The 14,155-nt window shown below is 41.1% G+C and overlaps 1 protein-coding gene across 5 annotated transcripts in view; it reads right to left on the bottom strand.

The window, feature by feature from the left end:
- Window positions 1-14,155, bottom strand: part of SEMA5A (semaphorin 5A) — a 568,136-nt gene that overhangs the window by 73,398 nt on the left and 480,583 nt on the right. For all 5 annotated transcript variants that reach the window (XM_070357735.1, XM_070357734.1, XM_070357733.1 and 2 more), the window contains one exon: window positions 9,595-9,738. In XM_070357735.1, the coding sequence (XP_070213836.1) occupies window positions 9,595-9,738 (144 nt within the window). The remainder of the gene's footprint in view (window positions 1-9,594; window positions 9,739-14,155) is intronic.

The following is a 14,155-nucleotide window of genomic DNA, read 5'->3' as shown; positions in this document are numbered from 1 at the left end:
AAACGAGAACACACACAAAATACCTAAGTAGGGCATTTATCTTCGAAACATAAACACTGAAAGATAAAGTAGGTTATGAATACTAAGTCAGCAAATTGTGTTTGGGATTCATTTCTCATCCTTGAATCAAGTAAGGCCTGTAATCCTAGTAACATACCTTATAGAAAAGTTAGTCTAATTTTAGTATGAAGCTTCCAGCCACACACTGCCTAGGTTACTGTATTTTTAAATTTATTTGTAGACTCTCCCAGAATGATGTCCCACAACCTTAATTTCGATGAGCACCTGTTATCCAAAAAGAGGTGAATTACTGTTGACAACCAGTCTTTTGTTTTAGTGACTGACTATGCGTCTGTGTGTATATTCATATTACCAATTCTTAGCCAAATATACAAAGCTGTCCTTAGGCTTAGATATGTCAAATTTCTCCTCAGTCTTTCATACTACAAGTGAGATAAAATGAAGTGAGAAAAGCAAAGAATAAGAAGGAAACAAGCTGGCAATGCACAGGTTTATGGCTCACAGGTAAGAAGATGCTATTCCTCTTCATCAAGGGAGCTTCCCTATCTCAGGTGTGTCCAACCTGAGTTGCACTAAGGGAAACAGACACAAGCCCAGGGTGTGCAGGACAGAACAGACTTTTTAACTGAAATACAGTTAATTTACAATGTTGTGTTAGTTTCTGGTGTATAGCAGTGTTTCAGTATATATATATATATATTCTTTTATTCTTTTCAGATTCTTTCCCATTATACTTTATTACAAGATATAGAATTTAATTCTCTGTGCTATATAATAGGTCCTTGTTGTTTATCTATTTTTAAGGAACCTCCATACTGTTCTCCATAGTAAGAAAAACACTGTCATAATGAGCAAAAAACAGAGGTAAGGAGCTGATTTCCAGGAAAGTAAGAAAGGTAGTTTGGGTAGCATAGTTTCCTGACAGCAAATGCTGATATGACTCAACTGTTTTTCCATCAAATGAAGGACATTTAAGGAATATGGTAGATGCAGGAATATATACAAGCATGAAAAGCAAAAAGGCCAAGCTGAAGGGAGTCCAAAGGATGAAGCACAGAGAGCATCACTGGGCGTTCTGGGAAAGAATGGAAAGCAGGAGTGGGTCTTCCCAGTAGTCATGTAGGGATGTGAGAGCTGGACCAGAAAGAAGGATGAGCACCGAAGAACTGATGCTTTCGAATTGTGCTGGAGAAGACTGTTGAGAGTCCCTTGGACTGCAAGGAGATCAAACCAGCCCATCCTAAAGGAAATGGACCCTGAGTATTCACTTGAAGGACTGATGCTATAGCTGAAGCTCTAATACTTTTGGCCACCTGATGCAAAGAGCTGACTCACTGGATAAGATCCTGATGTTGGGAAAGATTGAAGGCAAAAGGAGAAGAAGGCGGTAAAGGATGGTTAGATAGCATCACCGACTCAATGGACATGAATCTGAGCAAACTCCAGGAGATAGTGAATGACAGGGGAACCAGGGTGCCCTCCATGGGGTCACAAAGAGTTGGACATGACCTAGCAACTGAACAACAGGAATGGGAAGACTGTGGTTAAAAAGTGCTTAAAGAGAAGTGAATAGAAAAAGTCGAGGAGAGTGGAATGATCTGTCTTTATATAGATGGAGTGGAGGAACTTGAGCTTTATTTTCAAGGAACCAAGGAAATCTCAAGCTCCAGAGAAAAAACGAGTACTGTCAGAGTTGGAGTGAAGACTTGGCTGCAGGAGTTGGTGCCTCATCCTGATGGTACTGGAGCCCCTGAGAGGAGCAGAGTTCTCCATGCTTGCATGGAGGTGGTGCTGAGTTCCCAAAGGTGGATTAGGAGGAGCTGATGGAGCAGATGCCAGCCAAGAGGGCGTGTTTGCAACAATCTGAGGCAGAGACACCCCAAGTTTGACAAATACGATGGTGATGGCAAAAGACAGGAAGCGACATCCATGGGACATCCGTGGTAGAGGGGGAACAAGATGGCAACTGTGTGGACATCAAGACAAATGAATAAATAAACTGTAGAGTCTAAAGTCAGCCTCTCCAATGAAAGTGGGTGGCGTGCTTACTTCTAGGAGAGAGGGCTGATATTTCACAGCATAGGGGGAGTCGGGGACTAATTGGGAAAACGGTTTCGCCTCTAAATCTTCTCATGAAAGAGTAGGCAGTGAAACTAAAGAGTTCTCGCTCTTCTTCATAAGACAGTCTTCCAGGGTCCTGAGTCTCACAGCTCAGGACTCCGGACAGTCTTACATGTGGGAGGGAAGGGGAAGGAGGCTTCTAATTAACAGAGTATGACCTTGAAAACAAAACTGAGGATATAATAGATGAAAAGTGCCAGACCTTTGCAAATGTGCAGTTACAAGACGTAAAGCAAAGCATCCTGACTCCTCAGTGACCATTAACATCCATGTCAGTGCAATGATTGTTCTACTAGGAAACTGCCCTTTGTTTTAAGAAGGTGTTTGGAAGAAGTAAGTCAAGAATACTCAAAACATCAGAATTCTTAGCAGTAAATTAAAAATATCCATGCGGAACCTTTCTCAATGTGGACAGAAGACCATCCCCAGTTTCCAAAGTGATGTTGCCGACATGTAAAGGGTCTGGAATTCCTCAACTCCTTAACACTAACTTCAGCTTTCTAAACCAAAAACAAACCCACATTAAGAGTAGAGCGGGCAAAGGAAAATCTTATTTATAGTACTCATAAAACCCTTGACTTTTTAATAAAAAGCATAGCAGTGGAGCTACCACTTACCAAAAGGAAAGCAAATCAGAATGCACGTATCCTTTCTCATCTCTGTCTACATCATGCTCCCCTCTGAGCATGATGTTTATTACGTTTATTACAGCTGAAAGTCTGCCACAGGAGAACCTGATAACTGTGTGTAGCCTAGAACTTTCTATCCATGTTATAAATTATACCCCTGGCTGCATTTTTAGGTGGTCAACAATGTGCTTTTCTTCTCTTTCTTCTTCTATAGTAGTTCTGTGACAAAAGGCACACCAGATAATGTAACTGGTGTCCTCTGCAAGAGAAGTCAGAGAGCACTAGACATTGCCGGGCTAGTCTGTCATTTATGTCTAGGTTTCACTCAAAAATTCACCTTGGGGGAGTCTGCTCAGATGCTGAGCCCTTACAAGCTCCTAGCTCTGGATTCTCTGCAGTGTCAAGAGAGCACTGGCCCTCTGCCTTTCTTACTCCGTCACCCAACAAACACGTGCCAGAGAGACGTGTCTCTTCTTAAATTACAGACTTGGTCATGAACAACAGTGGGCATCTAACCCACTCCAGCATTCTTGCCTGGACAATCCCATGGACAGAGGAGCCTGGCAGGCTGCAGTCCGCAGGGTCGCGAAGAGTCAGACATAGCGACTGAGCACACACAAACTTAGTTACCTCGGTGACTCTGGGTGTGCAAGGATTTTTATTAATTTACGGATAAAATAGATACACAATATATCAGCCATTTGCTCTTCATTACTGAGTCCTTTATACATGGCTGGCTTTTACCAAAGGACAAGCTGAACAGTTCTGAAATCTTATTGGCTCTCTCGGACCCCCAGCCTCTTAGAGCACCGATGGTCACAGATGCATTTCACGATGCATTAAAAATTAAGATTTTCATTTTTCCCATGACTGCTCATTCTCATTTTGCATTTCAGAATGAATTAATAGCCTGGCGCTATTTCTCCATAAATTATCCATTTTCCCACAGACCTAATCTCTGTGAAGAGAACTATCTTTCATAATCCTGCATGGACTAGATTTTCAAAACTGTATCATTTTCCCTTGTCCTATTTCTTCACGCTACAAATTGTGTTCTGTTCTGGTTCCACCCATGTTGGTTTCTCACGAAACCTGTTAGCCTGAGCCAATCAGAGCCCTGTGAGAACTGTTTTCTCCTTGATTTACTCTTAAGTGATCATTGCTTTTCTGGGCCACACTGGGAGAATGGAATCTTCTGTGGCACCAGAGAAACTGTACAAGTATTGAGTTCTCCACAATATTATTTTTTCCCCAAGAAGAAGCTAAGGGATCCATTAGGAAAGAGTAGTGATAATGATTTGCAAAGAGCATCACTTTGGCTCATCATGGGATTAAGCAAACTTGCCTGTGCAGACAGAAAAATCATATCATAAACCCCGATTGGTGGCTGGGTCTCTTTACTTTGATAACACAACTGAAAGACGCTAGCGTGGTCTCCATGAGCCTCACTTCCTGGAATTCACATCTTGTGTAATTCCTTCCCACTCTGTGTGGGTGGGACCTGTGACTTGCTTCTAATCAACAGAATATGGCAAAGATGACAGATTGTCATTTCCATGATATGCTACCTAACCCTGTATTATCCTTCTTTCAAGAAGTTCCTTCGTCTTGCTGGCTCTGAAGAAGTAAGCAATCAGATGTGAAAGTCCCAGAGGCAAGGAGTTTAGAGTAGTTTCTGGAAAACAGCTTCAGTCCAACAACACAGGAGAAATCTAGGAAGCAGACCCCTCCCCTTGCCAAAGGAGCCTCAGATGAGACTATGGCCAGTCTATACCTTGGTGCACCCTTGAGTGATGCTGAAGCAAGGGGTCCAGCTAAGCTCCATCCAGGCCACGACCCCAGAGACACTGTGAGCCAATAAAGCACGTGGTGTTTTAGGCAGCTAAGTCTGCAGTAATATTTTTATGAATGACAACTAGAACAGATCTTGATACTTAGACACATGGAGCTACTTTAAGAAGGATCTAAAAATATCAGAGAGGCTTCAGGACTAGAAACTGAGTAGAAGCAAGTAGAATTTTGAGAATCATGGTAGAGAAAATTAATCCCTTTGAATAAACTGTTAGTATAATATTACAGAAGAATATTATTCAGCCTGAAATGCAATGAAGTTCTGATACATGCTACAAGATGAACTTTGTAAATGATATGCTAAGTGAAATAAGTGAGATACAAACTAGAAAAGATTATATGATTCTACTTACTCAATACTTACTTAAATCTTCTATTAGGCAGATTTATCAACTATTGGTTCCAGAGTTCTTGTTTTGGGGGATGCAGAAGTTTTGGAAATGGTGTTATGGTTGCTCAATAGTTAAATGTAATAATATTCCTAAGTCAAACTCTTAAAAATGGTTAAATGACAATTTTATGTTACAGGCTTCCCTGGTAGCTCAGATGGTAAAGCGTCTGCCTGCAATGCGGGAGACCCAAGTTTGATCGCTGGGTCGGGAAGATCCCCTGGAGATGGAGGAAATGGAAACTCACTCCGGTATTCTTGCCTGGAAAATTCCATGGACGGAGGAGCCTGGTAGGCCACAGCCCATGGTATCGCAAATATTCAGACACGACTGAGCGACTTCCCTTCCCTTTATGTTACAAATGTGTGTGTGTGTGTGTGTGTGTGTGTACATATATATGTGCATGCATCTTCAGTCTCTTCAGTAGTGTCCAAGGCAAGAATACTGGAGTGGGTTGCCATTCCCCTCTCCAGGAGATCTTTATAAATCAGGGATCAAACCCATGTCTTCTATGTTTCCTGCATTGCAGGTGGATCCTTTACCACTGAGCCATTGGGGCAGCAGAAAAAGAAATTGAGGGAAATAATATTAAACAGAAAGGAAATTCTTGGCCTCTCCTGATGGCAAAAGTTACTAAAATGAAGAGGCAGCTTCTGAGCACCACTAGGAATGGCTGGCAAAGAGTAAAAAACTGAAGTTGTGACTGTACAACCTTTTGTTAAAACCTCAGGAGCATCAAAAGATCAGAGTAGTGTTCAGTCCCACAAGGAGTCCTTTCAGAAGTTAAAGAGCAAGAGTCACAGATCTTCTCAATCACAAGAAAGCTGGAGGGTGTTGTCCCTCAGCTGTCTTAGCAGAAGCCCCAGCTAGAGAAGGCCTGTCTCAGAAAGATCTGTGGGTGTAGACTGTTTAGTGGAGCAAAGCCCAAGGAAATTCATGGCAGGCTTCTGAAGTTGACTTCAGCAAAAAGATCACCAGCTGAGACTGAATATATGGAGAAAGTACAAATGAAATGAGGCTGTTGGAAACCCAAACTTCCACTGGCAGGAAGCAGGCTCATTAAACTAACCAGCTGCAGGCACATGCTACCTTTCATGGAAAAGGAAGGGTCAAGCAGGAAACAGACATGAGAGCAGAGCTAAGAACTGTGGAGAATCACCCCCAAGCTTTGCAACTTCATCAAGCAACTCCATACACTTATCTGCATAGATCTCAGAATTTTTACGGAAATTTCTTTGTACCTTCCATTTCCCCCTTTTTGAACAGAAGTAACCATAGTTATTATCCTCTGCCTGCCCCACCATGTGTCCGCTGAGTGTGTTGGTGGCCAGATAACTTGCCTCACACTTTAAGATGGACAGGCTGAAATGAACTACACCCAGGGAGACTCATTCACTTTGAGTCTGATTTGAATAAGGTTCCAGATTTGGGGAAATGACTGAATGGTATAAAACTGGGAGGAAACTGGAGATGGGGTGAATTGGATGTTGTATGTGATAAGGACAGGTCATCACTGATGGCAGATAAACTCGACGTTGAGCCCAACGATTCCTGCCTCTTGATGTGCAACATCCTTTGCAATGCATACGTTTGTGTATGATGTACATATCTTTCCTCTTGATTGAGCACTAGGTCTGTGACTTTCTTCTAACCAATAAACTATGGCAAGGTGTGGGTATGTCACCTTTGTGATGATATTACATAAGACAGTAATGTTCATTTTGCAAGGAGATTCTCTTCCTTCCTGAATTTGAGGAAGCAAGTGACCACATTGGGAAGGCTTGTTTGTCAAAAAACTGAGGACAGTTTCAGACTGACAATGAGTGAGCAACCAAGGTACCCAGTTTGATGGAAATGAATGCCAATAACAACCACATGAACTTGGAAGTAAATCCTTCCCCAGGTGAGCCTCAGATGAGACCACAGCTCTGGCCAAGCAGAGAACCCAGGTGAATCATAACAGAACTCCTAGTCCACTGAGAGGTGATAACTGTGTGTTGTTTTAAGTCAGTAAGTTTGCAGAACTGTTGTTACACAGCAGGAGAAAGTGAATACAGACAAGGATATTCGCATTTCAATAATATTTACACGGGTCCACTGCTTCATCCTTGTGGGCAGCCTCTCTGGGAATCAATACTTCTACTCAGTTTTTACTACTCAAGAAAATAATTTTCCAAAAATTTTGGAACAGATAAACAAATGCCCATGCCTTTTAAAGTACATCTAGAACAGAAATTGGATATTTTCTTTATCCATTATTTAGACAAAAATCAATGTGAACATTTTTGAGATTTCTGTTGCAATAATGTTCTCACTGAATTTTTCACATATTGGAGATTTGATCACAAATAAAAAGTCACTTAGCATTAATTTAGGGACCTTACCGGGAGAGTCAATTTATTCATTTGTGGCCACTCAGGAGTTTTTTAGGTTTGTTGTTGTTCAGTTACCAAGTTGTGTCTGTCTGACTCTTTATGACCCCATGGACTGCAGGATGCCAGGCTTCCCTGTCCCTCACCATCTCCCAGAGCTTGCCCAAGTTCATGCCCATTGCATCAGTGATTCCATGCAACCATCTCATCTCATCGTATCTCATTTTTAGGTTTGATGGTGTTTAAATAAGCATGATGTGACCTTATTAATGAGTGTATATGTCTAGCCCTTGTTCTTTCATACCTTCCCATGAAGATCAGGGTCTCCTTTAATCTTAAGTTCAGTTCTCAAATATGTCTTTTGTCAAAATTAGGATGGTATTTCTTTATATTACTTAGGTAGAGAGACTTCCCACATAACCTGACAAAGACACTAAGAACTCTTTGCTAGTGAAGAGTTCTTAGTGCCAAGAAAGAGTTCTTAGTGCCAAGAGTTCTTTGCCAAGAAAGAGATGCCATGCATTTGTTTTTTCTAGCTTTCATTAACTTCTCAATCACCCCCTAAGAAAGGCTGTTTCAAAGGGAGATTCCCTGGGGATACAGGCCCTGTTCTTATCATCCACATGTCTATTACTTAGTTCAAGTTCCCTCCTCAAGCAAATACTCATCTAGTCCAAAAGTGTTTCTTCTGTAAAATAAGAACACTTTAAACGAAAGTTCCCCAAACACATTAACCATCCTGATCTTTTTCTGAAAATGAAGCTTTATGAACACTTGTAAATGGATACAGAACATATATAGATGTTAACCACACAATTAACCAGCTTCTTCCTTCCTGTGTGCTCAGCTTGGGAAAGGTGATAACAGGTGTGAGGTTTGTGGAGGTGCTGTGATTCTAGGGGTGGATAGAGGTCACTTTACCTGAATGGGCTCTATTATGTGACAACATGCAGCATTTAAAACTTCTGGCCAATTTAAAACCTTCTAATGCTGGAAGACATCTTCCCCATAATCGACTTTCCCACTTATCAACTGGTGTCAGATTGGAAATGACAGGCTTGTGTTAGACTGTCACAGGGTACTACTTCAAAAACAACCAACTTTGCCTTGTAAAAATCATCCTTCATTTTTCTCTGAGTCAAAAGAATGCAATCTTAATTGGTGATTTAGGAACACAATGAAGAGAGAAGAAAACGATTCTCTCCAGTTAATTTCAGGTTGTAATAAATATCTGATGGAGAATTACCTACCCACTAAGCCTGTTGGCTTTGTCTGTATAAATATTAATCACATAAGCCAATAACTGCATAGGTATTTTTACGAGGCACCCACTGAAGTCATTTCACAGGATACAATTTAATTAAAAAGTACTGAAAGCCAATTTGCTTCTCATGGACCAAGAACATAAACTGATGTGAGTGTGGAGAGTTAAGACTCACAAAGGTGACGTGGAATTCACCTACCTGGATTTTCTCCCAAAACCATAAACGAGGGTGTACTTTAAATACGGAAGGAAGAGCCAGTTATCACAACTGCAGATTTATAAGGCCAAAACCAAATGTTTGAGTCTACAAAGAGCAACAAGTTGTTAAATGCGAGACTGAACTGAAATGTCCCATGGACGTGCTGAAAGCTTAAAATACACATGGAAAAGGAACCCTCCCTCTGGGTTGTCCTGCAGGTTCACTGAGGGGTCCTGTTAATAGACAAGTGTGTAGTTGTAATTATAGCCAAAATACTCACTATCTCACCTGGTGCCAGTGCTTAATTCAGTCGTGATGGAAAACTTACCTCTTCTGATCAACACCATCTGGACCCAGGACCAGCTCAGGCCCTATTTGGACCTGGAGGTGTGAGACCAGTCTAGCAGAATTTTAATAAGAGCAGTCACTCCCCAGCAGACTCACTTGCTTCGTCTCTGGGGAGCCCAGCAAAGAGATGCCCGCTGTCCCCGTGTCTCTCATCCCTCAAGAGCCGCTGGGCTGAGTGAACCCTGCAGGCTCCACGGTGCCCCCACCAGTGATGCTGTCCACCCCAAGCTTTGGTCGAAATTAACGGATGAAAGAAAAGAGGTCATTCAGCTCAACAGAAAAGGATGCCACAGACAAGCTGAGCTGGATCCAGAAACTGAAACCGCAGGGAAACCGACCGCACCGGGATGACAGGAAGCAGGAGGGTGGCAACCCGGAGGCGCAGAGGGTAGGTACCCACCTCTCCTCGCGGTTCTGCCCGACGCACACCCGGCCCCCGTGCCGCGGGGTGGGGTTGCTGCAGGACCGCTGCCGCACCTGGAAGCCGATCCCACACGTGGTGCTGCAGGGAGACCACGAGGTCCAGGGGGTCCAGCCTCCGTTCCTGGGGGAAGAAGCAGCAGGGTCACTGGGGTCAACTTGCCCGAGGCCCAACTTCTATCTGCACCCGCCCCCAAGCTCGCACAGGGGTTCCCCCCACGGGGACCACTGACCGCGGGCTACGAAGGCTATGGGAGCAAGCAGGCCTGGGAATCAATGAAATGTACTGTCTCGGGAACCACAGCTACTATGAAATCTGTCCCCGCCCCCGAACCTGATTTTCGAGTCAAAAAAGAAAACTTGAGAGTCAAGTTTTACATGTACTTGCAAATAACTTAAAAACAGGCTAATTAGAAACAAGAAAGCTTAATGGTGAAAACGTTAAGCTAATGAAAAATAATGCCATTTTTGTTTTTTGACAAGCAATTAGAGATGCATCCCTGAAACTTTGGCCTTTATAATTTTATTTGATTTGTACTGTATCAGTTATAATCTAGGAAAAGGGCACATTGAATCAAATAATCATCTAAATGTTTCCTTTAAAATCTATTAATGGCAGTGACAATCAGTAACTCTCTTGATGGCATTCGTGTTCATAAAGAGTACCATAATGTCCAAAGTTATAAAACAAGCTTTATTAAAAATGAAGAAAGGATATTTTAAATTCAGATTCTTGGCTATTCTCTAATAATCTGACAAAGATATAGACTATAATCAGATCAGATCAGTCGCTCAGTTGTGTCCGACTCTGCGACCCCATGAATCACAGCACGCCAGGCCTCCCTGTCCATCACCAACTCCCGGAGTTCACTTAGACTCATGTCCATTGAGTCAGTCATGCCATCCAGTCATCTCATCCTCTGTCGTCCCCTTCTCCTCTTGCCCCTAATCCCTCCCAGCATCAGAGTCTTTTCCAATGAGTCAACTCTTCACATGAGGTGGCCAAAGTACTGGAGTTTCAGCTTTAGCATCATTCCTTCCAAAGAAATCCTAGGGCTGATCTCCTTCAGAATGGACTGGTTGGATCTCCTTGCAGTCCAAGGGACTCTCAAGAGTCTTCTCCAACACCACAGTTCAAAAGCATCAATTCTTTGGTGCTCAGCCTTCTTCACAGTCCAACTCTCACATCCATACATGACCACAGGAAAAACCATAGCCTTGACTAGATGAACCTTTGTTGGCAAAGTAATGTCTCTGCTTTTGAATATGTTATCTAGGTTGGTCATAACTTTCCTTCCAAGGAGTAAGCGTTTTTTAATTTCATGGCTGCAGTCACCATCTGCAGTGATTTTGGAGCCTCCAAAAATAAAGTCTGACACTGTTTCCACTGTTTCCCCATCTATTTCCCATGAAGTAATGGGACCGGATGCCATGATCTTCGTTTTCTGAATGTTGAGCTTTAAGCCAACTTTTTCACTCTCCACTTTCACCTTCATCAAGATGCTTTTGAGTTCCTCTTCACTTTCTGCCATAAGGGTGGTGTCATCTGCATATCTGAGGTTATTGATATTTCTCCCGGCAATCTTGATTCCAGTTTGTGTTTCTTCCAGTCCAGTGTCTCTGCATATAAGTTAAATAAACAGGGTGACAATATACAGCCTTGACATATTCCTTTTCCTATTTGGAACCAGTCTATTGTTCCATGTCCAGTTGTAACTGTTGCTTCCTGACCTGCATACAAATTTCTCAAGAGGCAGATCAGGTGGTCTGATATTCCCATGTCTTTCAGAATTTTCCACAATTTATTGTGATCCACACTGTCAAAGGCTTTGGCATAGTCAATAAAGCAGAAATAGATGTTTTTCTGGAACTCTCTTGCTTTTTCCATGATCCAGCAGATGTTGGCAATTTGATCTCTGGTTCCTCTGCCTTTTCTAAAACCAGCTTGAACATCAGGAAGTTCACAGTTCACATATTGCTGAAGCCTGGCTTGGAGAATTTTAAGCATTACTTTACTAGCGTATAAATAGGAAGTGCCAATTGTGTATATCTTTATTTATGTTACTTTAACATGTATAAAATAAGGCAGATATATTAAAATATAAAATAAAAAACACTTTTATAAAAGTGGGTTATACAATAAGCTGCTAGTAACAGCCAGAGAAAAATTTTTGTTTAACATTGTATTTTTTTTCCTTAAAATGTCTGTTTGTAGAATATTTATAATTTAAATATCTCCCTTAGTATTTTATCCCTGCTATTTAAAAATAAACTATAGGAATTTTTTTTAATTTAAGTATTATTAATAAAATATATGTTAAAACCAGAGTCCAAACTCCCATATAGTTAACTGCATGTAGAATTGTTTCTCTATTTCTCTATTCACATATGCATTTCTAAATACTGTTACTCTTGTCTATGGTATTTATATTTCCACTGAAATAATTCTTATTTTACTTTATACATTCCTTTAAAAGCATGCAGGTGCACAGCTATACCATTGAAGCTCAAGGTATAAACAGCACACTATATACATAATTTCTAACACAATTTCAAATGAAAGCTCCTCTGAGAAAATTCTTAGCATATTTCATATTTCCCTACTTTATTTTCTGAAACTTAAAAATAATCAAAATCAAAATAAAGTGATACCTCAATGTATGATATAACAAAGCTGCTTCATAATAATTTAACCAAAATAACACAAAATAAGACAGATTTCTGAAGCTGTTTCTACAATTAGTATCTTACATGTCATTCCTCACACAATTTTAAAAAGTATACAAGTAATGTAATTTCAACATAAATAAAATGAAAACATAAATAAAATAAACATAAAAATAGAAATAAACATAAGTAAAATAAATTTCAACATAAATAAAAAGAAAAATTTTAAGCTTCTTTTATATAAAAAATATTTAGATAATGCAAGAAATACTGCTCCCAAAATTGCTTGGAAATTCTTAATCGCCTAAATCTTTTAACAAACATGACACCTTATGATGTAATCTACTCTCAATCTATGGAACCTGTTGTATACAGGGCAGTAGGTATTTTAAATCATAGGAATATAGTACGTTAGGAGATTAATGACTGCATTGTCCACATACATGACTATTTTATGGTGCTGGGTTCACATACCTCAAAGTGCTCTTTAGAGGCAGCCATAGCAGCAGGCAACCAAAGAAGCAGCATTGAAAGTGAGAGTGTTAGTCACTCAGTTGCATCTGACTCTGTGACCCCATGGCCTGTAGCCCACCAGGCTCCTCTGTCCATGGGATTCTCCAGGCAAGAAGACTGGAGTGGGTTGCCATGCCCTCCTCCAGGGTATCTTCCTGACCCAGGAATAGAACCTGGGTCTCCTGCATTGCTGGCAGATTCTTTACCAACAGGGCCACCAAGGAAGCCCAGAGTAGCATTAAGTCAGCATATATCAGCAGATGGATCATTTTTTTTTATTAAGTCAGTTGAAAACAATCCACTTAATGCATTTAAAACATCACTGAAGCAGGTTTGTTTACTAATATTTGATTTTTAGTCTTAAAATAACCACTAATTGTATCACAGCTCCTTTTAGTGAATGGCATTCCAAAACTAGAGCCAGAGCTGAGCAGGCATCAATAAAGTCACAAGAATGTCTGTGATAGTCCTTTTTTCCATTAAACAATATAAAATAGAGTACTACTCATTGACTGTAGCCTTCCAACAATAACAGTTCTACAGCTTTTATGAAGTTTCTGCCAGGCATCAGTGGAAACCACCTTAGTTTTATAGAAATAATGCAACACGCAATGTTGAGATGCTCTTGTTTTCTGAAATAATGCAAACAGTCTAATCTCTGTAGCCTTCATGGGCTCCTTTTTGACTGTGTGGAGCATCTGAGCTGGCCTATGGAGATGGTGAACAGAGGGCAAAATCTGCCCTTGCAGCCTGCCTTTCCTTATCTGACCGCCCTTCCCTTCTTGGGCAGGCAGTGTCCTCAGGCCCTGGGTTGCCATACAGCGTGGTCCCCCAACACGATTGTCAGTGTGAGTGATGTCACAGACCACTTGCACAGAGGTCTCTGCATTCTAAATTGGCTCTTGGAAAGAAGATAACACTTAGGAAAAATAAGTCGTACAATAAGTGAGGAGGGTGAGTGTGGACACTGATCTGAGAAGCTTTCCCGGTGCTTCTTGCTTTTTAAATTTTTTATGTCTTTTTTATTGCAGTATGGATGATTCACAATATTGTGTTAGTTTCAAGTGTCCTGGTGTTTGTTTAAAATATAACATATTGATTGGGAGACCAGGACTGACATGTGCACACTGCTGATCTTGTGTGTATATCTGTGATGCTCAATCATGTCTGACTCCTTACGAATGCTTTGATTATAACCCACGAGGCTCTTCTGTCCAGGGGATTTTCCAGGCAAGAATACTTGAGTGGGTTGCCATTTCTTACTCTAGAGGATATTCTCAACCGAGGAATCAAACCCGGTGATACTTTGTATAAAACAGATGACTAATGAGAACCTACTGTATAGCACAGGGGACTCTACT

This window comes from Bos mutus, chromosome 20 (genome assembly GCF_027580195.1).
Source record: "Bos mutus isolate GX-2022 chromosome 20, NWIPB_WYAK_1.1, whole genome shotgun sequence".
Classification (NCBI taxonomy): domain Eukaryota; kingdom Metazoa; phylum Chordata; class Mammalia; order Artiodactyla; family Bovidae; genus Bos; species Bos mutus.
This window is presented reverse-complemented; position numbering and strand designations above follow the sequence as displayed.